Source organism: Phascolarctos cinereus, unplaced genomic scaffold, assembly GCF_003287225.1.
Source record: "Phascolarctos cinereus isolate Bilbo 61053 unplaced genomic scaffold, phaCin_HiC Scaffold_4;HRSCAF=312, whole genome shotgun sequence".
NCBI lineage: Eukaryota > Metazoa > Chordata > Mammalia > Diprotodontia > Phascolarctidae > Phascolarctos > Phascolarctos cinereus.
In genome coordinates, this window is record NW_027555847.1 from 478,671,566 (window position 1) to 478,699,067 (window position 27,502).

A 27,502-nucleotide genomic window follows, 5' to 3' on the forward strand; every position below is an offset into this window, starting at 1 on the left:
TTAAGATGTCTACTTGACATCCAATTTTAGATGTCTGAAAGGCAGAGAGAGGTATGAGATTGGAGATTAGCAAAGAGTTTGGGACAGGATAGATTGATTTAGGAATCATTAGCATACAGATGGCAATTAAATCCTTGGGAAGTGATGAAATCACCAAGTGAAGTAGAAGAGAGAGAGAAGGATCAGGAGAGAACACTGAGGAACACCCACAGTTAGAGGGCAAGAGCCAGAAGAGGATCCAGAAAAAGAAGTGGAGGAGATGTCAGATAGGTAGGAGGAGAACCAAATGAGAGATGCGTCCTGAAAACCTACAGACAAGGGAGTATCAAGGAGAGGGAGCGATCACTAGTGTCAAAGCCTACAATGAAGTCAAAGAGAAGGAGGACTGAAAAAGGGCCACTGGATTTGGCAACTAAGAGAATATCGGTAACTTTGGAGGAGCAATTTCAGTGAGATGATGAGGTCAGAGGTAAGATTGTAATGGGAAAAGAAGAGGAGAAAAATGTAGTTGTATCCAACCTGTTAAAACTGGTTTTCAACCTTTTTGAGGAGCTAAGTCACAAAAGGCATAAGAGATATAGGATGACAGGAGAAATGGAATGATCAGGTGAAATTTTTTTTTCCAAACAGAGGACACATGGGCATGTTTATAGGAAGTAGGGAATGAGCCAGGAGTCAGAGATTGAAAATAAGTGATAGAATACAGGATGACAGAGGGGGCAAACTGTTGGAGGAGACAGGTTAGAATGGTATTGCTTGAACAGGTAGACGGGTTAGCCTTTTTATGTGTATGATTTATATACATATGTGTGTATATATTCAGTATAAATGTACGTGTACACTCAATATAAATTATACATACATATATGCATGTATGTGTACTTTGCATATAATATACATCCATCCAAATATGTAGCTTATATTCCTATATAATTAAATATTTTGTATCATTTTGTTAAATTTCTCCTATATAAAGGATTTTCCAGAAGTTCAGTGGCAAAAGATAGAGAAAATAAAGAATGATAGCTTAAAAGGGTATCAAGGTCAAGAGAAGGTTTACTTTTGCATTTGTGTGAATGGACATAAAATGTGCAAGTGAATTTTTACAATAGAGAAGTCCTGAGCATATTTATAGATAGGAAAAGAATCAAGGAAGGAAAAAAGGGAGATGGGAAGAGAGTTATACAGAAAGAGTGCCTGAGGATGAGGAGAAATGGAGCCAACACAGTCAAGCAGCAGGAAGTACAGCAAACTCTCCCAATCCCCTGAAATTCTTGCAAACAGAGCTAGAAAATGCACATGCGCACATACACAGACTCCAGCAATAGGTCCAAAAACTTAAACCTATAAAGAATGGTGAAAGCCTGGCTTAAGAGCAACTCAAGTGAAAAAAGACTTGGCAACTTTAGATAACTCAATATGAGCCAATAATGTCACCTAGACCCCAAAAAAAGCTAGTATGTCATCTTAGACTATAATAATAGGAGAATAGTGTCCAAAACAAGTGAAGTGATACTCCCACTGTCCTCTACACTGGGCAGATCAAATATTGTGCTGTGTTCACATGTTGAGACAAAAAATGGTGTGCATCAAGATGGCAAAGGGTTTCAAAACTATGCCATTTAATTAATTTTATGATTCTTAGACCTGTGATGTTTTAACCTGAGTTGAACTTGAGACAGGGTGGTGGGAAAGGGAAAAGACCATAAATCTCATCTGGTATTTGAGGGGTTACCACATAACTGAGATATTGAATTTATTCAGTGCAGCTCTAAAATGGGATGAGCCTTGAAAGGTTGGGAGCTTTCCATCGCTGAAAAATATTCGAGGGGCTTGATGACCAACAGGCAGGGACATTACAGAAAGGATTCCTGCACTGTGCTGGAGGTTTGGCTCCATAATCTACACAAATCTTTCAGACTCTGAGGTTCTTTGGTGCTAACATGGTGATTCCATTTTGTCCTACACATCCTCTTGATGCACATATACTAAATAAATCCTAAATCGAATGGGAACCTGGTCAACATGCTACTCGTGACCCTTTATATCTGAAGACAGTTATTAAAGCATCCTTCTGTCTTCCTGTTTTCAAGGTAAACAACACCATCCCCTTAAATTTTTTTCCCCATAGGTTAATTTTCCATTCCGTTGTGGTTTTTTTTTCCTTTCCCCCCTCTATTGCTCAACATTTTAGTAGTAATTTAAATAACTAGGGTTCATAAGCAGGGTCACCGAGAAATAATTTAGTGGATTCAATTTTTCTGCCTTTGTGTTGGGGAAAAAACAACTCTTACCATTCTGTGTGATGACCTCCAGGAATATGAGTTTCATGTTCTGAGAGAATCAAGCTAACCATGTTCAATAAGAGAAACTGGAAGGTAACGGGAGAACCTTTACAATGATTTCTTTCAACCAACCATTAATAAAATAACATTCTTGGCTAGTTTTCTTAAGTGCTTTAAGTTTTCTAATTGTAGGCACCATTCAACTTTACATAGTTCTAAAATATTTGTAAAGTATCTACTATGTGTAAGGTATTGTGTTAGATGCTAGGAATATAGTGATTAGTACAGTACCTGGCACATAGTAGGTGCTTAATAAATGCTTGTTGCTTTAAATATGAAAATGAAAAGTGACACACTCCTAAACCTTGAGGAACTTAAAATTGAATAAGGGAATAAAATTTGTACAAATATAAGTATCATACAGCATAGAAAGCAATATGAAGAATAAAAAAAAAATCTGTAAGAAATTTGAAGTAGAGTTCTTTTAGCTGGGAAGTAAGAAAATCAGGGAAGGCTTCATGGGGGAAGATTATACCTGAACAAGACCTGAAGAAAGGAAAGAGTTTCAAAAGGAAGAGATGTGAAAGAGTGTGTTTCACGTATGGGGGGTAGCCTGCAACAATGACTAGAAGGGGGAAAGCGTAAGATGGGATTGGAAAACAGAAGAAAAAAAAGTGGCTGAAATGTTGAGGGTGTGAAGGGATATGGTGAAAAACAAAGCTTTAAAAATAAGCTGGAACTAGATTTTGGAAGCTTTTAAATATCAGGCTGCAGGGTCAAAGAGATTTAAGATTGAGGGAAGAAATACTGTTTCAAAAATAAAGGATCATTGGTAATCATAGGGGACAGCAGTTACAGTGGTTGGGTGGGAATAGAAACTAGACAGAAGGGCCTGAGGGGAGAGTGAGTGGTGAGGAAATGGAGAGCATAAACTGCTCATTTTCAAGGGTGAGGAGAAGAAACGTGTGTCCTCTCTGAGCCCTATCATCATTAGGGGTCATAGAGGGAGTCTAATTAGATAAGGCCTGGGAGTGGTTCTGTCATGGCTTGATCTTAAAAGAAGAATGGAAAGAGCGGGGAAGAGGAATACATTTGACAATTATAGAATTATGGAAAATTATCTCACATAATCAAGGTGCACAAGTAGACGTCTATACAAACAAGGAGGAGGATGTAGGTGGAAAGCAGCTAAAACTTGAAACTTACTCTCTTATGAACTAGTTAAAGGAAGGAAGAATACACAAATATATACACACAGAGTTAGGTACAGAAATACATTTCACTCAACAAGAAAATAGAAAGAAAATAAGAGAAAAAGAGAGCAGGAATTAAAAAGGTGGATTGAGGAAGGGATTAGTTCTAAGAAAAACAAACTAAAAATGTACAAAAATGTTCATAGCACTTTTTTGAGGGGGCAAAGAAAATGGAACCAAAGAAAGTGCCCATAATTTGGGGGACGGATGAACAAGTTTATAGATGCGACCATTTATTATTATGCTTTAAATGAAAGAGATGGCTTCAGAGAAACCTAGAAAGAGCTATGTGAATTGATGCAGAGTGAAATGAACAGAAATAGAGAGCAATACAACATATACATTAACAACGATATTGTAAAAGACAAAAAAAGGAATTAGGAACTCTGATCAACATGATGACCAATCAGGATTGATGATGAAACACGCTACTCACCTCCTGATGGAAAGGTAAAGGACCCAGACCATGGAATCAGACATGTGTATTTTTGGTCACGGGCAATATGGAAATTTGTTTTGCTTCACTATATGTTTGTAACAAGAGTTTTGTTTTTCTTTTATTCTAAATTGGGTGGCAGAGTGTGGATGGGAAGAAAAATAAATTTTTTTGCTGAATGAAAAAATAAAATATATAATTTTAAAGCTAAAGGGGAGAAAGTAAGGTACCATAAAAGGTGGAAGGGGGTGGAATCAAATGAAAATTTGAAGTCGTTAATTAAAGGCATTTGACAAAAGAAAAATCAACTCATCCTCAGGTAGAAGGAACCATGGATAAGGTTTTGAGGTGTAAGTGAGGGGAGATTAGGAAGCTCACACTACCTTCCTAATAAAGTGAGACTCAAGCTTCATTCAAACTGCTTTTATTGGGTGCTTCAGAGTTCTATACAAGGTTCCAGGGATGAGGGAAATAAAAGGAAAAAAGATCCAATTCTCTGGCCTTGAGGTGCTTATAAGTCTCATGGAGGGGGGGTGATAACATTTACACCTGAAATAACACAAAAACAAAACAAAATAACATTCACAAATGAAAGTAACAAGAAATGGATTACATGAGTCCTTGTATAATTAAGGATTAAAGACCAGTCTTCCAAGTGGGCTTGTCCATAAAAGGTTTTCTCATGCAGAAGAAAATGAAGAGCTTAGAATGCAAAGGAGAAGGAGATAGGGTGTTCCAGGCCATGAAAGAGCCATGGTAACAATGGAATTATTTAGATTTTTTTTTTACTGCTACTTTCAAGGTCAGTTAAATTTAGCACCTTTTCTTCTTCACTAATGAAAGCATTTTAATCCAACCAATTTTTCAGAAATCTTTCTTTTCATAACATTGAAAGAAGTCTCACCACCTTGAACAAGAGCCAATTGGCAGCTTCCTCCCAAATATCTCAAAAAAGGAAGTTCAGTGGATATTCTTCCTAACCATTTGGTTCTTGTGCTCTTGAGCTTTGGCATCTGTTATTTAATAAGTTGTTATTCTCATCAATTGCTATTGAGATTTCATCGCCCTGATTGCTGGAGCCTTGTTTATTTAAATTCATATTATTCATCACAAACAACTGTGTTTGCAGGAAACATACATAAAACCCTTTTCTTGAATATGTTTCACATTCCTTTAGATAGTTTTCATCCTCTGTGGCTGAGGAGTTGAATATTCCAAAACCCCTTCTTTTAATCAAATCAAGTGTAGAATTCAAATAAAATCTAGCAAATGTATTGCTGCTGGTGTTATCCATAAAGGTCTTTTTCATGTTCACATTATTGTTCTCATCTCTGAAAGAATTGCTGTCTGACCATAGTAAATGGGGTAGTGTTGAAGTCCATAAATGGAAGCCCCCAAAATTCTCAATGTCAGATGCTTTCCGGTATACAAATCCCCGGTCATTTTCATTCATTGGTTGGATGACAGCAGTTAGTATTGGACAATGCTGACCACAAACAGCATAGAGCTTATCCAAAGAATCACCCTCCTGAAGAATTGCATTGTTCCTATTATTGGCAGGTGATGGTTGGCTTTTAATAGGTCCATCAGTTACAGGATGTCCCACAGGATGTACCTTGTTCCCAGGCATGGTATATACACAGGCGAGAGCTGTACATACCTTGCCTGGTTGCTGATTATCCTTCATTTTTTCATGAAGACTTGGTATACCATCAGTGTTGACAGTTTTATTCTGAATCCCTAATGAATAATCATGAAAAGGGTCTGAATCACTACAATGAGGCATATTAAAATAGTTACACCTAGGTTCAAGGGGTTGAGCCATTTCTTCAAGTTCTGAAGAAGATATGTCAGCCAGGGCTGGCCCTTGGTCCAAATTTCCAAAATGTGAATATGGAATCTCATCACTATTGTTATCAAGTAGTGTATCTGCTGATGTGGTCTCTGCATTGCCATACATACCAGTGTTATCAAGGGAGGATAACCTTAATAAATGGTTTTCTTTTAAAAGCCACTTGCCTTTGTCAATGAGGACACCCTTATCTGTACCCCTAACAGGCTTGGCATGATTATATTGTTCCATGCAATGTCCTATGCCATCTTGTCCATGATGGCTGACTTTCACTCCATTAATAGATGGTGTGAAAGAAGAATCTTCAGCACAGGTAATACTGCCATGCATTTCTTCCTCCCAAGAGCTTTGTAATGTGGGTGAATGATGTGACATTTGCTGAGGAGAACTAAATGTCTGGCAAGGACTTGCTTTCTGAGCTCTCTGGATAGATTCTAAAGAACTGGCTTGAAATGCTTGAGAGCCATTTGTAGGCCCAGTAAGGAGACAAGGCTTAATAGCTTCTTTACCATAAAGCCTTTCAATGGTTCTTTTTACAAACCCAGTATTATATTCTCTCTCCTGAACTATTTCATCCCCACTTTCATTTGTCAGGTCACTGGATGTTTTATATGTAGGCTCACTCTCAGTATCTGGCCTATAGTCTGACCAATCAGAAGTTACTGGACTTTTTAAACATTTTCTAGAACCAAGAGAAGGATTTGAATGATTTCTATTGTTCACTTTCATTTTTAGTTGCACATTAGTTTCTCCTTCGTGGGTGTCCTTTTCTGGACTTTGCTTAGAATCATAACAAAAAACTAAAGATGGTGGTTTATTCAGTCTCTTCTTATAAGATTCATCATTCCTTTTTTCTTCTTCCACAACGCCTCCATCAGACAAAGCAGTTAATTCTAGATTTTCATTTGTTTTTGTCTTCTCTCTTGTTCCCAGGTTAGCTTGCCCTCCTACATTTTCCTGTACATTAAAGTTAGTCTTGTCCTGATTTTCAATCTCTTCAAAGGATTCTAGTTCTGAAATATTTCTTTCCCCTGAAGTCATGCTGTTAGTTGTTGAGCCTGGTTCCTCAGAAGTCCTTGAGTCTTCCTTATCAAATGACATATCTGTATTTTTATCCAGAGATTCATTTAGCAAACCATTTTGAAATTCTGCCAGAGGAATCTCTTCTTGCTTTTCACTAAGCTCCATTATTTCTTCATTTGGGAAAGGACTGCAATTATTTGAATTCCCCATATTCTCATTTTGCAATGGAACTAATTCATGAATACTCAAGTCATTTAGCTCCTCTGACATAATAAGATCCTCTTGTAACCTATCTAACCTTTCTAATTCTTCAATCAATTCCAAGTTGTCAGTTTTTTCCTCAGATTTTAAAATGTCATTTGGAATGCAAGTCATACTTGTAACATGGGCTTCTTCAAGTGGGCAAGGCAACACAAAAGTGCAGGTCTCACTTTCTTCCTCACCTTCATTATGAGAAAAGGCTTCTTCCAGAAAGCAGGGCTCATCCAAAGAGCAAGTCCGATCCAAAATAAAATCCTCAGTGGGAGAAAAGGCATCACTGAGAGCACAGGCCTTATGGGAAATGGTGGCTTCTTCCTTGGCCTTTTCATTTCCACTGTGCTTTGTAACATTTTGAATTTCATCTGTAGATGAATTTTCAGAGACATCCATGGGAACTTGTTCTTTCCCAATGAGTCCTAAGCAAGTTGTGGCTGAATCCTTTAAATGTGAAACAGCAGTTTTCAAATCATCAGCTTTTTCTACAATGGCAATATGCTTTAAAAACTCCAACAAGGTAAATATCTCTGAAGATTTAGAGGTCATATTGAAGTCATCATCTTGGCAGATGGTCTCCAAACTTCCCTTCAGGTTTAGTAACATTAGCCAGGCTAAAAGGAGGTTAGTGGATGCACTACATAAGGGAGAAGAAAGAGAAGAAAAATCTGAAAGTGGGCATGGTATTTTAGCAGTTCCATTTTGACTTTTTTGAAGGCTTAGGACAAATGCTTGGATCTGGTGAAACAACAGGCCAGACAGAAGGTCCTTCGGCAAGTTGGTCATAATCACACTACTATCTCCAGCACTAACTTGAACTGCTGCCTCCACACTTTGTCTTCTAAAATCTGGCTTTTTCCCCTGAGGATCAAGGCCTAACTCACAATTTTTGGTGGAACCTTGAGTCTCTTCTTTAGCTGCTTGGATCTTGGGATCATACTCAAGGAAGACTGACGGTGTGACCTGTTCTTCCAAAGAAGCGTCAGTCAGAGATCCAATCTGTCTTTCGTAGACCTCTTTGGCAAGTTCTTCAACAGTGTTCTGGTTAATGGGAGATCTAGTTGCCACTTCATCAAAATTATATTTCTCCAGGGGTGGATTCATAGTTGTCTGTGCCTTGTTTCCTATAATAGTTTCACTTTCCTTCCCAGAAACAGGTTGGATAAGATTAGGAAAATGATTATCAGTATAATTTCCAATGTCCCCTTCTTTTTTATTTAGTGGGGCTAATTTCTCAGATGGTAAAGCAGGAGGTGGAAATACATTTTGCAGCCAGGTCTGTATATAATTCTGAACAGAATGATGAGCAATATCATCTGGAAAATCAATTTTTTTCTGAGAAGTGAGTGAATGATCCCAGGTTCTGGAATGCTGTTTGTTTTCAATAGTGTCTGACTTCAATTTACCCAGTTTTTGCTTTTTCTGATTTTTTAGAAATGTGTTTAAATTATTCACTTTTGAAAAAGTACTCTTCTTTTCAGTTCCTATCATGTACCCTGCTGCCACAGATTTCCGTACATAGAAAGGCTTGGGGACTTGGTTCCTGATTTTAAGTACGTGACATGCATCTTCAATACCAAAAGTATTTTTGCAATATTTAATGTCATTCTGGGGGAAATCTCTTTTCTCCAGACTACTTTCCTTTTTTGTAGATCCTGGAAAGCTCATTTTTTTAACTGCTTTGTGTTTTGCTTTGCCTGAGAAAAATCCATTATCCTTGATTCTTCTAGCAGCAGGGGATTGAGTTGATGGGTGTGTCTTAGAAATCGTGAGGTCTAGATTGCTTTTAGAAGACACACCATTTGCATAGACAGTCCTATTGGCTGCTTTCTTGCTTCCAATCCGAAGTACCACTGTTCTTTCTGTACAGTGTGAGCTCTGTGACATGGCTTCCTGGATTGTTTCACTGTTGATGTCCCCCTTCTCATTCTTATCAAGGCTTCCTTTAGTTGCATTCTCCCTGTTGTGCTGACTCTGTTCTGAATTTACCTCTTGCAAGTGAGACTTTTTCCCCTGTTTCTTTCTGGGTCCAGAAGGTAAAATCAGCCTTTCACTGGTAGGGGTGCTTGTTAACCCACACTGAGCAAACTCACTCACTAGTCTATCAATATTAGTGGTTACAGTAGAGGGACCCACTGAGGTGGGGACCTCAGAAGCAGTTTCACCATGGGACAATTCAGTTGCAGACCCACTGACACAAAAGTGGGTAATGTCTGCTGGAAAAGGTCTAATCCTGTCATTTATTGTATCATAAGGTATAACATTCTTCATAGAAACTATACCTTCTTCCATAACTGATTTATCCTGGACAATTGGTGACAAATCATCATTTTGTGTCACCTCCAAAGTCTTTTGACTTGAAATTTCTATGAGGCCACCACTTTGGGGGCTAGACAAAAGCAGCCTGTCTTCAGTTTTGCTTTCGAGAGAAGCCTGGGGTAGATTCTCACTATTGAACTCAGCAAGCTTTGGTTTGTTAGTCACTGATGACATTTTACTGCTAGAATGTGTGAACATGTGATACTCAGATTTGCTTTCCCCATCTTCTCTTTCTTCACTATAGGAAAATTGCCCGATCATCTTTTCTTCAACTTCTGTTTCAGACACCAAAGTAATGCTTTCTACTCGAGACTTCTTTTGCCGCACTCTTCTGGGACCAGGTGTTGGTGGCCGCACTCTCCTCGGACCAGGTGTTGGGGGCCGATGAAAACGATGCTTGACCTGATTCTGAGGCATCTCACTAACATCTGTGTTCACAGGAGTTTTCTCCCAAACAGCACCATTATAAATGTCACAACCCGTTACTTGAGAGCTTGTTTCTTTTGCCAAGTTGTCCTTTTCATTTTCACATTTTTCCAAGCATGGGACATCTGTAGATTTGGTACAGGTGGAACTTTCTATAGCAGGTGACTGATCTGTCCTGACTGGAAAACCACATGTCTCACTCTTTTTGTCATCATTAAGAAGACCAACTCTACTGACAGTGGTTGTCCATTTTATAGTCTCTTCCTCTTTTATCTTGAATCGAACTTTCATCTCAACTGTCATAGTGCCATCTTGATTAACAAGAATTGATTTCTCAATGTCATCTTCAGAAGGCACTATTGATATGTCCTCACAAGCCTGAGAATCATTTTTTTCCAAGCCCAAGTAATTGTCAGGGGCAAGAGAGCAGTCTGAATTGTCATCGTTACTATAAATTTTGTCAGAAGAAAGGGAGTAAATCTGAGACCTTGGGCTTGAAGGCCTGCACATAATCACTTTCAAGAGTTCAAAAGTAAATGTCACCCAAAATCACAATGTGGTGCAAAGGTGAAGAAGACAAAGGAGCCAAGTGGAGAAAAGCAGCAAAGGAAAAAGGTAGGAAAAAAAACAGAAAAGCAAACCAATTAGTATAGGAGAATATAATAAAATAAGTCAAATAAAATCAGGTGATGGGTAAAACATAAATTTTCAATTATCATTTCTATGATCTCAACACAGCTCATTTTAGAAGGGTCCCATATAAACCAGAACAGTGTACTTGTATACCCTAGATAAGGTTTCCATATTGCTCTCACATTTGAAAATTGTTCCCCCCAAAAGTCATTATCCATTGGACACTTTGAGCCCTCCCATTTAAAATACGCAATGTTGTTACTATTGCTTGGACCAAACCTGTGATTTCATTAGAACAGAAAATTTGCAATGAGGAAACTCCCTCTACCAAAGCAGGTCAGCAATTATTCTGCCATCTATGCACTTGCTCTCTCGCTCTCGCTCTCTCTCTCTCTCTCTCTCTCTCTCTCTCTCTCTCTCTCTCTTTCTCAACTTTTCTTATTAACTTGGCTGTGTAAAAGATATATTTCTCATATGGAGAATCCTTGTCATGAATAAAGGCAACAAAAGTGTGGCAACAGTGAGTTATGCATCACAGAGTAACAATTACTTTGGAAGAAAAAAATAATCTGAATTTCTATATAATACAACTATAAAAATTAGCAAATAATGTGAATGACTCATGAATACTCAGAATACAACCAAATGTAATCTAGGCAACTTATATTTTTTGTAAATAGTCTTCCATTTCATTGTGCCATAGCTGCCCACAAATCCAGGAACACCAGGGTTCAAGTTCCACATCTGGCACACACAAGCTATGCAACCTTGGGCAAGTCATTTAACCTCTAAAACTGTGGGTTATGGAAAAGGTGTTGAGTTGCATTGATAAGGAAGCTTTTTTATCTGGGAATTTCCTATACCCATGAAATCACAAGACCAGTTGCTATTCCTATTGTCATCACTATCACCATCTTAGCATCTGCCCTCTTCAAGTCAATCAACTTTATTTTTTAAAATTTATTTTTAAGTTTTGTACACTGCCATTAGGTAAATAAGCCTCATTTGAATTCCTCTGGATTTTCTCTTATTTTTGTACCTGCTTTAATAATCACTTTGATATTCATTTCAATTAACAGCTTTAAGAGTAACTCCATTGAAAATTAATTCCCTTGAAACAAACTGCATGGAATCCTTTAGATTCAGTGATTACCTACCAAAAGGCACACTCTCTGACTGATCTAAGATAGCACAAACACCTCCATCAGAGCCAGGAGCAAAGCTGGGATCCAGGGCACATTTATTTGGTCCTATTATTGTTTTCATTGGCAAATGACTCTTCAATTCTCATCATCTCCAAATATCCTCTGGTCTTTTTATTGTCATTAGAGAGTAGCAGTAGATGCTTTTGGTGATATTGCAGTGGTACACTGGTAGCCATAACCTGGCCTTAACTTGAGCATCATCCCTCAGAGTGGAGGAACTCAGCCTCAGGTCCTTTTTATTACAAGCATAGGCAAAAATTACTACAAACAGTGGCATCATGGAAAGAAAAAGAGACCCAGGATTTATTTTCTTTCCTTTGAAAGCATTTTTTGTAAAAAGAGACTGCACTCAATGACGCACTCCACTCCAACCTCATTTCAGTGGCAAGTGAAACATTGCAATGCTGTCTTTGAATCCATATACCTCCTTTAGATTTGTAAACGCCAATTTTTAAATTAAATTTGTTCAATTCAATCATTATTTCAATCATTTTTATGGGACCAGGTGAAGATACATAATACTATAGATTTAAAGACTTCATTTCTTCCAAAGATCTTCAACACTGCTTTATATGTATGACCTCATTTTTTTATCATTAATAGAGACAGATTGGTAGAGGGGAAAGAACACTGGATTTGGAGATAAGTCAAGTCAACAGGCATTCATTAAGCACCCATCATGTGTGAGGCCCTGTGCTAAGTATTGGGTCTGAGCACCTAAGTTGCTCCATCACTATTATCTAAATGACCTCATGTAAGTCACTTAACACCTTGGGCCTTACTTGCCTCATTATAAAATGAAGGGGTTGTCTATAGTCCTATAATCCTTCTATCGTTAATAAGCTATATTCATAAAACACATTCTACAAAAGTAGTTTTCCTTTTTCAAAGATGACTTTATAAGAGAATTTTTTTTCTGCTACCTCAGTTAAAAATATTGAGATGCAACTACCAAAAATATAGGAAACACATTTCTATCAAATTGTATTATTCTGACCATATATAAAAATTGGTATATATGTTACAGTAGAGTTTTGTGGCTGACAAATCAAGTATTAATTCCTTAAGAATGAGTGAAGCACTCACTACCTACCTCTATCAAAACATATGGTATTCAGAAGGCCAAAGGGGTTGAAAATAAAAAGATGCAAGTGACAATAACTATCATTTATCTGAAGTTTTCTCTATAACACTAAGTGCCATAGAACCATTATTATGATGGAAAATGCTTAACAACTATTTATCCAGGAAGAAAAATATACACAAGATATACTTTTAAGTTTAATCTTTGTTATTAACATTTTCCCCATAATTTTCTTAAATCTAGACAATCACCAAAACAATCATTTATAGCATTTAAAGACTTCTGAAGTTTAAATGATCACAGTGAAATTTTACTAATTGGGTCTTATGAACCAGTTCAAGCTGGCTCCATCATATATGTATGTGTGTAAGTGTGTATGTACATATGTATATGTGTATGTATGTCTATTTGTACAGAGTACCCATCATAGCTTACAGCATTTTCTTCAGAATCAGCAGCCCAAGGTTTTTGGTTCTCTAGACTGAACACTTTGAATTTTTTCTCTAAACTAATGAAAGGTGGATTTAAAAGTCCTGGATTGATTCAGGAATGACTGCAAAAAGTTGGGAAGAATGGAATTAAGGCTCTGATGAATTATGGCAATTCTGCTCATTTGCTGAGCCAAACTGAATGTCACTAGATAATTTTGGTGCTAAGCTGTAATATCACTGCAGAATTCAACCAGGTGGAAACCATGACATTTCCCTTCCACTTGAAGCAAGACATCGCACAACCTGTTTGGTTTATTCAGCTTGGCACAGGTTGTAGAAAGGAGGGGATGTGACAGTGTTTCAGGCAGGTACCTTTTTTCATGATCAAAAAATAAGACGAAAAACATTAAGATATATGGGATAACCAAATCCAGATCAGAATGAGAAACACCTTTCAGTTTTCATTTCTCTTTTTTTTTTCCTATAAAACAGGAAATTGGTCCATTTCAACATATATTTTCTCTTGCTGTCAAAAACTTTATGAGTAAGAATAGAAGTTCTATTTTCTAAGTGACTTACTTCTTCTGCCTTCTGGTTTAGTTTGTCCTTTTGGGTAAATGCGTTTGGAGGTCCTTGGTAATTGATCAGGAAGCAGGTACTTCAGAAGGTCATAATTTCCTGGCTTAAATGGTTCTCTTCCTGCAGCCACCACAGCTCCAGAGCTCAGTATAACTGCCTGTAGGCTGGGCACCTCAAAGAAAGAGAAAAAGTCACATCAGCAACAGGCAACAATATGCATTTTGGAAAGTATGGCCACAAATGCCACACGTAATAAAGATTTTATTCCTTCCACATGGTCATTTTCAATTCTAACCCAAATCTCAGATGAGATCATGTATGTAAAGGAGATGGTAAACCTAAATAAATATATGTATATATAATATATTTTATATGTGTATATATTGTATATATTATATTTTATATGTTGTATTATTTATATATTATATGTTTTATATATTTTACAATATATAGTTGTTATTATTATTATTGCCTCAATGGGCTCAATAAATCTCCTAGGCTCATCAGAAACAAACAAAAATTTATTGAACTCCTAGGGTAGTACATGAAAGTTCTATGTGCTTTAAACACTTTTTCCCCCTCTGGACCTATGAATTCATCTGCACACAAAACTCCTACATTGGAAATTCTTATTATCCATCAATTCTTCTGTAGCTTTAAGCTTGAAGAGCTGTCTGAACCAGGATTAAGTGATGTGTCCATGTTGAACAGCTAGAATGCCAGAGAAAGAACTTGAACCCCAGGCCTTTCTAACTCCAGGGCAGGTCCTCTATGAACCACACATGCTATTTCTCATTATGCAAATATGAAAGAAATAAATGGCAAGTCCAATCTCATTGAAGATCCTATGGTATAGCTAGGGAGATATAACAACATATGGGATGACACATCTGTCCTCTGCATTCCTCAACCTCAACCCACAAGAAGTATTCAAGGTGTTGCCAGTTTTACACCTTACTCTGAGCTAGAGAATGAACTGCCTGTAATATAAAGTACTCCTCTAGTTATACACTAAAGTCAGCAAAGAAGATAGCCATACACACTTTTTCCTTGTGGACGCATAAAGAAGCCAAAGATACCGCCCTCTCCCCCGCACCCTAAGCACCCAAATTAAATATAACTTCTAGTCCCATTCATTGTTATGCCTGCTTACAGGACAAACCTTAAACAGCAGCCATTTTAGTTTTAATATTATCATTATGGTTCCTCTGATTAAATGTGTTCTCCTTGAGGGCAGGAATGATTTTTTTTTCTTTGCATACCTATGGCCAAGCATAGCACTTAACATATAGTAAGAGCCTGATGAATGTCTGGAAATTCCTTAAATAATTTATTGATCAAGCATTCCTGAAACCAAAAGAGTAAACTTCATTCCAGTGGTTGGTGACAATATCACTAAGTAGGGGTGGCTTTCTCTCAGATGTCCCTTCTTACCTTTCTTCCATCTGTAGTATACAGCTTCACAACTGGGTATTGCATGAGCTCAGTCAGATGTTCCAGAAAGGCCTCAAAGTTCTGGGTGATCTTCCTACTCAAAATTGTAATGTGCCTAGTCCTTGGATCACCATTTTTGAAAACTAAGAGCTTTCTGGGGGTCTGAAGCACCACAGGAAGCTCTCGCCGAGACAGGCCAAACTCCTTCGCCCTGGCCAGCTGCGCAGCTTGGCGCCGAGCACTGAGAGGTCTGGTGCTCTGCCAGGGCAGGGGTTTCTGCCGAGCCTTCTCCAGGTCAATGGGTTGTATTTTCTTCCTGTGGGAACAGATGTATGACCTGCCATCCTCTAGGTCCTCCAGCTTGGTGATGCTATGGATGCCCCGTGGGGTGCTGATATTCCTGACTCCAAAGGGCAATGGGACCTTCCTAGACAAGTTGTCAAGCAAGGCATCAAAAGTCTTGAAAGAGCGAGGGTTGACAACCATCTGGATCCCACTGAACTGAGGGTCTCCACTCTTATAAAAACTAATTCTTTTGGCCACAACTGGCTGAGTGACATTGAAGTGTCGAGGATAAGAAGCTTGGCCTTCAGAAGAAGCTGCATGAATCATCGAAAAGTTAGTGGAAGGAGTTTCAGTCATTTTGACTGGAATCTAGAGACAAGGGCAAAAAAGGAAAATTCAAGCAAATAATAATAAACCCTGTAGTAATAGTAATAATAGCAATAACAAGAGATGGTATTTGTGTAAGTGCTCATTTGTTGTCTTGTTTGATCCTCATGATTCTACAAGGTAGATCCTATTATTCCCATGTTAGAGATGAGGAAACTGAGGCACAGAGAGGCTAAGGAACTTAAACAGGATGGCACAGCTAGTAAGCGTCTGAGACAGGACTTTATCTCAAGTCCAGTACTCTATATATTATACTGCCCTATGACAGTTCAAAGTCATACAAGATCCCCCTATCAATGGTTCCCAAATCCAAACTTCAGAGAACTGAAAGCCTTTAGAAAATTTCCACTAACTGATAAAACCACAGTCTCTGAACTGGAAAGTGAGCTGTTGTGGAAAGATTTGTTTGGTTCTAGGTTGTATTTTCTTTATTTTGCTTTGTGCTAATTTATTGCATTTTTGGTTGTATTAAATCACCTTAATTACTGGTGTCTTAAGAAATGGTAAGCATTCCCCACAGCTTAGAAATAAGGGTAAGTTCTAAAGAAAAACTGAACCAATTGAATAAATGCAATCAGCATTCTGAAGATGAAAAAAAAGTATATTTGTAATTTAAAACTTGCTATAAATCTGGCCCCAATCACCCACTTAAATAGATTCAAGCTGTTATCTAAGATTCCTTCATATATCTCCAGTGTAATTTGCAAATCTTATCTGCGTATTCTTTAGGAAAATGTATTCAAAGATCAGAATAGAAATTAGATGTTTTCTTCCAATGGATGAAAGCAATTATGGTACTTGAGAAAATAAAGGCAGAATAGCACAAAGCAGAAGGAGTGGGAAGCTAGAGGAGCCAGCAGAGGAGCTGAGTCAGCAAAATTGTAATCCTTTCTCATTCCTGTCATGAGAAACCCTTACTTGACCTTGGGCAGGTTGCATAATCTCTCAGTACTTACTCCTCCATCTATGAAACAGAAATGATGAGAACTCTTTATCTGTTTCATAATAAAAACATAATAAACCATTCACATTTAGATCATACTTCTAGATTCGTATCACCATTTACTGATAATTCCAATCTGAACAGATACCTACACAGTGTCCATGCTGATGGGTTCTTTTTCTATAGTGGTAGGGTTTGGAAGGCATTTTTCTCTTCATATTTAAATTTACATTTGTAAATACATAACTGCATCCTCTGTTCCTTTAGCCAATAGAGAAGGTTTTTGAAATCTAACTAAAAGATACAACACTTATTATCCTTATGCTGCTGAGCTATGGTGGAAATTAAGGAGTTAACATTGGCAAATCACTTGGGCTAAATAGGACTCTCTAAGAATAATGCATTAAGCTGTTATGCTCTAATACAGGGCAAGCTAAATACTTCCAAAGGCAATGGGTCAGCGTGTGTCCTTCTTTAGTCACACACTTCTCCTATAAATGTATAGGAAATACAGACTACCCAAAAAGCAAAAATATTACATTCTCATGTCAGTTCTGCTTTGTACTCTATTGGGTGCCCTGGCCATGTCTCTATCTGCTGGACAGCTTTCTCTTCTGCCACGAGAGCCATCACCAATCAATCATCTCTTGCTCCTATCTTGTAATCATCCATTTTTCTTAGTTACAACATGCTTTTCATTCTATAAACTGATAGAATAGCATTATAGAACACACATTAATTCTATTCAGTTCAACAGATGTGATGTGCACTGTGCTAGGTGCCAACATACTCCCGACCCTTAAGGAGTTTACAATCTAATTGGGGAAGGGTATAACATTGACACAAATCATGGAGATGACACCTTAGCTGGAACTAACTTGAGAAAGAAGTAATTCAAATCACAGTTCGAATATATCCTATTAGTCTAAATCAACAACAACAAAAAAGTCATTTGGGGACAACCTACTCCACCTTCCCATGCCTGTAGTTGTCTTTTTTAGTTGATTCATTGTCTAAAGTTAGACCATGGAGTTTTTAAAATGCTATATGGAGAATTTTTTTTAAAAGCCATTGATTCACTGTAATAATGAAAATGGTAATGTTGAGTCAACAAAACATCTTACAGTAAGCTAAACATCTATCTCTACCACACAGCTTTTTCTGTCTCCCTGTGACTCACTTAATCACACAAACGATAGGCTTTTTAAGATATGAAATTTCATTATTTTTATTATGTAGTATAAATTAAAGCAACTTATAGGAAGTCCAAATCTGAAAAGAAGATAACAAAGTCTACCTTGTCACCCCTAATTATACATCAAACATTTAGCATGAAAGAAACTGGGAAAAAAAAGTATTTCATGTGTGGTGATAATATACTATACACCTTATTTCAGGTCAACTTTATTTACATTTGAGTAAACTAGATTTAACCTAATTTTTTTTTCTAAAATACAAGCAACAAAGATTACTAGAGTACTTAAATTACTCTTTATATCTTCAGTGACACCATATTGTTAACACTGCTGGTGTGCTGGACACGGTCTATTACCATTTCATAGCATGATAATAGTTTTATGTCCAACATAAAGATATAGCAAAAGTAAAGTTGAACTGAAAAGAAAAACTCCATGAAACTAGCTTAAAAAAAATCTTACTTCAGAAAAATGAAAGATGTTCCTATACTCACCAGGAATTGAAGTCTTCCTTACAAGTTTTCTTTTAAAAAGATTTTCAATTTGTTTGTTAACTTACATAAATTTCATTGATCGTGTAACCACTTCACTTTGTGAAATGAAAGAAACACTTTAAGGTTTATTCCAAATGAGTGTCTGCCTAGGGATTGGCTGAAGCCAATTAACTTAATCTGAGCTGATGCTAATCACCAGTCAGCTCTCATTGTAGTTGGATGACAATCAGAACCAAATCTGCTGAGTTGCAAGTTCAGAAGTTCAGGTATCTTTCCAATTAGAATTTTTTTTTGTATAATTTTTCTGGTTTTGTGTCATTCACAAGTAAACACATCTCTAATATACAAGCATTTCTCACCCATTGTTCAGACCTGACAACCTCAAATTCTCATTTCTTTATGTTAAAAAATTTTTAAAAAAAAGATGGTTGGCACTTCATCCACGGAATAAATAATCCTGAGATAATGTTTGTTCAGAATATTCATTACAAAAATAAAATATAATGACCTAAGCTTCTTTACCCCTTAGTATTCATACTGTTTAATGCTACATCACTGTAACTCTAATACAAGTGGCTATCAAGGTAAAGAGTTTGGTTATATAGCACTGCACAAGATGAAAATAAGTAGCACCCCAAGACAGAAAAAAGAGGCAGGGCAGCTAGGTAGCAGCTAGGTGGTGCAGTGGATAGAGGACCTGAATTCAAATCTGGCCTCAGACCAAACACTTGACACTAGCTGTGTGACCCTGGGCAAGTCACTTAACCCCAATTGCCTTTAAAAAAAAAACAGACAGACAAAAGTGAGTGTGTTTCTGAAGACACAGTCAGATTGCACTGCTGTATTTAATTGTAGTGGGAGTGGAACATGTTTCAGGATTTTACAAAACAGTATCTCCACAGATGGTAACTGTTACCTCTAATGCCTAACAGTGACCTAATCTGATTTGAAGATGCTTTTCCTAATCAGAACTTGAGCAAGCTTCCCATCTCTGGTTTGCACAGCACCTCAAGGGTACGGAGAAGAGAGTCCCAATGACTGCTGATCCCTTTAACTTATACATTCTGCCAACTTCTGCCTAATCTGCTGCTTTTAAAAAAAATCAATCCGTATCTATGTTTTCTTCTGACTTATTATCCTTCAATTCACAAAATTCACATGATGGCACACTTTTGCCTCAGATGCATATTTTGTGATAAACTACCCAGTTAAAATTAACAATATTAATAAAAGTTGGGCTAATCTGGTTGTTTTCCTTCAATACAAACCTCTGTCTATAGTTAACCACTTAACTTTCTCCAGAGAGACATTTCTGGTGACAATAAGCAAATGTCAGTTTACAGAGAGAGAATCTACATTTATAGAGGATCTCTCTTGGTTGATTTTGTTTCTGGTGCCATTATCTCTGCCTTCTGGTTTCCTGACCCCCTCCTTGCCTTGACTTCTGAGGCTTGCTTTCTCTTGGTTCACTAACTCAATAGGGTTAGCTCCCTTGCAATTATAATCAGCAGCACCAGTGGAAGCCTGCCTCACTCAGGCTGTAAGGAGAACAGTTTGGCTATTTGGCATTGCACAAGATGAACGTGAATGGCATCCCTAGACAGGCATTCCTCACCTGCCACCAAGCACTAAACCTCTCACAACCACAATTTCACCATCACTAAAACAGAAAAAAATAATAGCTATATTTGCCTCATCTATTTTGACCTCTATGTAACCCCTGACACTGTCAATCATCCTCTTCTCCCTGATACTCTGCCTTCTCCAGGTTTCTGTGTCACTGTTCTCACTTGGTTCTCCTCCTACCTGTCTGACCATTCCTCAGTCTCTTTTGCTGAATTTTCATCTAGAGCATGCCTGCTAACCATGGTTGCCCATGAATACTCTGTCTTGGGCCCTCTTCTCCCTATATGCTGTTTAGCTGGTGGCCGCACTTAAGGATTTAGAAGGCCACATGTGGCCTTATGGCCTCAGGTTCCTCACCCCTGTTTGAGCTCTAATCTTGTATCACCAATTGCCTTTATGGACATGTTGAACTTTCTGATATACATCTACTACGTATGTCCAAAATAGTTTCTTTCCCTCCATAAAAATCCTTTCTTCCCATTTTTTCTATTACTGTCAATGGCACAATCATCTTCTCAATAATGTAGGCTCACACCTTTAGTGTCATCCTCAACCCCTCACCTACACTTGTCCCATACATATAATTTGTTGCCAAATCTTGTCATTTTTACCACCACTCATATAGCTGTTGCCCTAATTTAAGGTCTCATCACCTCATGCCTAGACTACTACAACAGTCTTCCTACCAGTCTCCCTGTCTCATCTCTCCCAATTGGAATCCATCTTCTACTCAGCTGCCAAAGTGATTTTCCTAAAGTACAAGAGTGATCATGTCATTCTTCCTAAAATAAATGTCAGAGGCTCCGTTTTACCTCCATGATAAAATATAAAATCCTCTGGCATTTAAAGACCTGCACAACTTGGCCCCCTCCTGCCTTCCCAGGCTTCTTATATTTTACTGCCCTATGTGACCCAATGACACTGACCTTCGAGCTGTTCCTCTCAAACAATTCTCTGTATACTGACTGTGCCTTTTCACTGGCTGTCCCCCATTCTTGGAATGTGATCTCCCCTACCTCTGCCTCTGAGCATCCCTATGATAGTGTTCCATCATTTTCAATTGCATCTGACTCTTTATGACCCCATTTGGGGGTTTTCTTGGCAAACATACTAAATTGATTTGTCATTTCTTTCTGCAACTAATTTTACAGATGAGGAAACTGAGGCAAATGGGGTTAAGTTACTTGCCCAGGGTCATATAGCTAGTAAGTGTCTGAGGCCAGCTTTGAACTCAGGTCCATTTGACTTCAGGCTCAGCACTGTATCCACCGTGCCACCTCTGAGATTACCTTCTATTTACACTGCATATGTGTATAGTAATTTACATGTTTTCTTCCCCATTACGTTATAAGCTGATAGCAAGAACAGTTTTTGCCTTTCTCTCTATCCCCAGTGCTTAGCACAGGGCAGACACATAGTCAATGATTAATAAACTTGTTGACTGACTTGCTATACTATGTATTCCATCGGGTGGTTATGAGCATCAAATGAGATGATGTATATAGAGCACATCACAAAATTTAAACCAATATACAAATGGTGCTCATTTTTTACTATCACTGTACCTCCAACAACCAACATTGAACTTGGCAAAAAGAGGTGGTTAATAAGGGTTTGTTGAATTTAATTTTTCTCACCTCTTGCAACGATGGGATCTAGGAACTTCAGCCTTTCTCCAGCCTGGATTTCTGTCTACCTTTCCCAGTGCCAACCCCTTACCTGACTGGTTCTGGCTAGCTTCTGCCCACATTCTAGAATGGTAACTGAAAAACACAGATGCTCATGAAAATCAAATAACAAGACACTACAAAGGAAGTGGAATAATTCTGGCACAGCGAAACAAGGAGACTATTCAGATTCAGGGAAGTGTAAGCGATCTTATAGCCCATCTAATCCAAACCCAACATTTTTTGATGGGAAAATAAAGAGACAGAGACAGACAGACAGACGTATATAGAGATTTATATATTTACAGAGATATATACACATATATTTATGCTTATATACACATATACAGATACATATATGTATCTGTACATGTACACACATATATATATATAGTTTTTTTGAATTGCTTGGGACAATAACTGTGATATAGTTTCATTTTGTGTCAGTAATAGTCACGTGTGTAGGATTCTACTGACACTAAACTGACTCAGAACAGCTAACCTTGACCAGATGAAACTAGACTGAGGGAGGGGGAAAAAGGAATAATAATTCTTGTAGCACCTACTATGTGCCAGGCATTGTACAAAGCATTTCATAAATAGATTCTCACTTGATTCTCACAACAACCCTGTAAGGTAGGCTCTGTTGTGATGAAAATCACAATAGAAACTGAAGCAGACAAAGGTTAAGTGACTTGTCCAGGTTCGTATAGTCAGTAAGTGTCTAAAGCCAAATTTGAACTGAGGTGTGCTTGACTCCAGGCCCAGCACTATATCCGTGGTGCCACCTAGCTACCTTCTCCACCTTTAGTTCTCTGTCAGGGCATGTTAGATTTTGTGTCATACATATTTTTTTCATTGATGTCTTTTATCACGCTTTTAATTCTGTCACTTTAAAAATGGCTATTACTCCAAGGAAACATGCAAAAGTCAATCTTAAAGAACACACTTCAATGACTGTTAGAGATATTACAACAGCTGATGATGAAGGGAAATCAAGCATTTAAAGGATCATTCAAGCCCCACAATGAAACAGTATCAATCACACCAAAATGTAAAGGAAAGTGTAATCAAAAATGAAAGTCAATGCCAAGAACTAACAAGCTATTGCTGCAAAACATCCAAATAAATGCTCAGAAAAGAAGGCAAATGGAGAATTTCTTCCTCTACAGCATGACCTAGACTTCTTGATGTTGAAAAGTAGAGGGGGGAAAAACAGTTTAAAAAAGCAGTTGCTAGCAGTTTCTATGCGAAAAAATGCTTATCATGAACATGACAATACAAAAACTGATATGTTAGAGATTGGAGAATGAATGTAATTTTAATGATTAAAATAACTTTTTAATTCAAAGCTACATAAAAATTATTGTCAGAAGAAAAGTCAAGTGAGCTTTTAAAATCTGAGTATCTTCATCATACTGTAAAAGATCCCCCCCAAAAAAATGCTGCAGTGATTTTATTTCCAGTGACTTCCAGAGGAAGTCTTATCTCTATTGAGTAAATGGTGAAGTCTGATAAGTCTATCAGACTTATATAAAGAAATAATAATGTTCTGTAACTACAAAAATTTCCAAACAGAGATGAAATATAGCCACATGACTGCACCGTGCGACATATCAGTCAGTCAGTTTTTCAGAACGTCACTCTTTCCTGGTTCTCTTCCTATCTGACTACTCTTCAGTTTCCTTTGCTGGAATTTCATCTAGGTTACACCTATTAACACCAAGTGTCCCATTCTCATCCCTTTGGTGATCTTAAGAGTTTCTATGGATTTAATTATCCTCTCTATGCTGAAGATTCTCAAATCTACTCAAATCAAGTCATCAACATCTACCTATTTCAGTTTTCTCAACTATAAAATGGGAATAATAATAGCACCTACACCTTAGGATTGTTGTGAGGATCAAATGAGATATTTGTAACATGCTCAGCACACTGCCTGGTGCATAGTAGGCATTTAATAAATGCTTGTTCCCTTCTTTCCTAAGAGCCTCCAGCACCTCATTCTTCAGAAAGGACTTCAGATTTGTTTTTCAGTTCCAAGTATTCAGTGGTCCTTCTTTCCTTCCCCACTCCAAACTCTATATGTAGGTCAGAATTTTTTACTGCCATTTTAATACAATATTTTTCTTAGTCTTCACCACAAAGCCTTTTCTCCATTTCTTTAAGGAATACTTCATTGTCTCTGATAGGTTTGGGTGCAAAGAGGAAGTTATTTCACAGCCCTGTCATTCAATGGATTCCAAATCCAATAAATCATTTAGTCTGCATCTGCCCATCTTTTACACCTATTAAAATACAAATCTTCTGACTCTCAATTCAATTATCTTTACATTGCAACATACTTTAAAAAAAATTGTTGCATAAGACATGGCTTGAAATACATAGGTCATCAAACATGGCTCAGAAACATTTTAGTGAAACATGGACTGTCATGGTGGGTAGCTAGGTGGTGTAGTGATTAGAGTACATGGCCTGGAGTCAGGAAGACTCATCTTCCTGAGTTCAAATCTGGCCTCAGACACTTACTAGCTGTGTGACCTTGGGCAAGTCACTTAACCCTATTTGTCTCAGGTTCCTCATCTATAAAATGACCCAGAGAAAGATATGACAAATCACTCCAGTATCTTTGCCAAGAAAACCCCAGATGGGGTCACAAAGAGTCAGACATGACTAAAATGAATGAACAAGATTGTCATGGTGTTGGTATTTTTTATCATAGGGTTTTATCAGAGGAGGGGAGGCAGAATTTATTTCCCAGTCTCTACTTTGACTAATCACCTCTTCCTCCACACTGATTTGTATTTATTTTATTTATATATCTCCAGGTACATATGTAAGTGTAGTAGAAATAATGCTGATTTTGGAGTCAGAAGTCCCAATTCTGTTACTTCCTAGCTCTTTGGGCCTCAGTTTTCTCATTTATAAATATGTAAATTAGACTAATTGTCTTCTAAGGTCTCCCCTACCTCTTAAAGGTCCATGATTCTTAAAATGCCATATCCACCTAGTTTATGAGCTCATTAAAGGGAGGCCTTAGGTTGTATTTCATCTCTATCTCTCCCTTAGCACCTAGCAAGTGTTCTACACATACTAGGGGATTGGTAAGTATTTACTGAGGCTATTTTCAAGACGGATATAGATAGAATAAACCTATATGTGAGTCTCCCAGGGAGGCAGGGGGAGAGGAGGAGTCCACTCTGCCTAGTGATTAATGCTTGAAGGTCATCAGATCATAAGGTTGAAATAGATTTTAACAACCATTCCACAAGTGATGAGCATCACCCTAGTTTACAATTTTTTTGCAGCCAGCAGGTGCTGGTAGATAGAACACTGGGCCTAAAGTTTGGAAAACCTGTGTTCAAATTTGGTCTCAGATACTTTGTTTTGTGGACCCCTCTGGCAGTCTAGTGAAGCCTATGGACTCCCCTTCTTTAAATACTGTTTTTAAATATATAAAATAATATGTATAAGATTACAAATGAAAGCCATTGTATTGTAATACATAGAAAACATATCCTTTGACACAGCTACACTACTGCTAGGCCTCTACCCCCAAAGAGATCAAAGAATGAAGAAAAGGTCCTAAATATACCAAAAATATTTCCACTAGAAGGAAGGAAATAAGCATTTATCAAACACCTACTAGGAGTCAGGCACTGTGCTAAGTACTTTTTAAAATCTTATCTCATTTGATCCTCACAACAACCCTTTGAGGTAGGTGCTATTATTATCTGCATTTTATGATTGAGGAAACTGAGGCAGATAAAGGTTAAATGACTTGCCCTGGGTAGCAGAGCTAATAAGTATCTGAGACCAAATTTGAACTCAAGTTTTCCAGACTCTAGACCCAGTGTTCTACCAGCTGCTGCTGGCAGCAAAAACTTAGAAACTAAGGCAATGTTCAACCCTTGTGGAATGACTAAACACATTATGGGATATCAATGTAATGGAATATTATTGTGCTATAAGAAATGAGGGAAAAGATTTCAAAGGAATATGGAAAGAATTTAATGAATTGATGTAGAATGAAGTGAATAGAGCCAAAAGAACAACCTTATACTATAACATCAATATTTTAAAACCAAACAATTTTTAACATTTGTATGAACTGATGAGAAATGAAGTGAACAGAACCAGGAACATCATTTATACAATACCAACAACACTCCCAAAATAAATAGCTTTGAAAGTCATAAAAACTCTAAACAATACAGTGACCATCCATGATTCCAGAGGACTAATAATGAAGCATTCTAGCCACTCACTGATAAAGAGGTGATAGACCAAAAGTGAAGAATGAGAGACATATTTTGAGATACAGTCAATGAGAAAATTTGTTTTGCTTGACTATGTATATTTGTTACAAAGACTTTGTTTTTCTTTTTCTTTCCTCCAATGGAATAGGAATGGGTTGAAAAGAAAAATCAATTTCCATTCCTTAAAAAAAATTTAACTCAAAAAAGAAATATAATCATAAAGATATTTTTAAAAACATGTTCATGGGTCCCAGGTTGAGTATTTTGATTAGTTCAGCCCCTTCACTTTCAAGTTAGTTAAAGTGAAATTTCGGCCAGATTAAGTAGTTTGCCCAAGAGCCAAGAGGTAAATCCAAAAGCTCTAATGACAAATTTTGTGTTCTTCTCACTATTCCATGCTGCTTCTCATCATAGGTAAGGTATAATTTTTAAGTATTAATTACATGGAAAAACACATGACAACCATCCATCAAAAGACAAGGAAAATATTTTTGTCTGACTGTATTACAACTATTTACACTTTCTTTTCTGCTTAACTTTGTAAGATGAGGTCTTAAGAAGATTTGTTTTTCTTTTTTTTAGTGAAGTGGTTATAATCATATATACTATAAACTTGACCCATCATTCCATTATGCAAATGACAAAAAGTTGTGCAGTTTAGCTATTAAGAAGTAGAATGTTTAATTTGGCTAATCTTACTATGAAAATGCCTAACTAGAACTCCAATAATCATAATATCTATTTCAATTTTTTAAAAAGTATACATTGCCTACTACAGTCTATTGAAAAATATCAGGGCTTAAGATTTATGACATGATACTGAATGTCTTAGTCAGCAAAATATACCTACCATATCTCCAGGCTTTGATAGGTATACAGATGTTGACTTCAAAGTAGTCAGGGAGTAAAGCCTGCATGGACAAAGCAAGAAGCAAAAGGTTTAAAGTGGGTTATGGTTAGTGGAGAAGGACAGTAAACATTCCCACTTTCCTCAACATTTTAGTATAGTAGAAGACCCACTGGATTTTAATTCAGAGAAGCAGATTTAAAAACATCAGAGAATCAAACTTTGAATCATAACTGCTGCTTAATACACCTGGGAAAAGTCATTTTTTCTCTCTGGGCCTCAGTTTCCTCATATGTGAAATGATTGGTCTCTAAGGTCCTTACCATTCTAACTCCAATAATCTTCAAGTCATGCCATAAATTATTCATGTCTCATATGTCTTTTATCACATGGAACTTCTAAGAAATAAAAAGAAGAGTGAAATTCTCCACCTACTTCTATATTCTCTGAAAAAGGCAGAAAATACCTCTTTTCTATTACTCAGACTACATGTCCATTCAGGGTGAGTGCCTTTTCCTGGACCAGTTCCATGCTACTGAAAAGGAGTTGTAAATATCCAGCTATATACCAATTGATAAGCATT

General features: G+C 37.3%; 2 protein-coding genes across 3 annotated transcripts in view; both read right to left on the reverse strand.

The window, feature by feature from the left end:
• RP1 (RP1 axonemal microtubule associated) overlaps positions 1–27,502 on the reverse strand; it is a 655,430-nt gene that overhangs the window by 567,936 nt on the left and 59,992 nt on the right. For both annotated transcript variants that reach the window (XM_021005939.2, XM_078153415.1), the window contains exons 3-5: positions 26,923–26,983; positions 15,216–15,869; positions 13,782–13,953 (exon numbers count right to left, since the gene is read on the reverse strand). In XM_021005939.2, coding sequence (XP_020861598.1) covers positions 13,782–13,953; positions 15,216–15,869; positions 26,923–26,925 — 829 coding nt within the window. In that variant the 5' untranslated portion in view covers positions 26,926–26,983. The remainder of the gene's footprint in view (positions 1–13,781; positions 13,954–15,215; positions 15,870–26,922; positions 26,984–27,502) is intronic.
• LOC144457193 (oxygen-regulated protein 1-like) lies at positions 4,808–10,359 on the reverse strand. The gene is given in 3 exon segments (XM_078154526.1): positions 4,808–4,915; positions 4,917–4,965; positions 4,967–10,359. Coding segments are annotated over 3 exon segments (5,550 nt in total).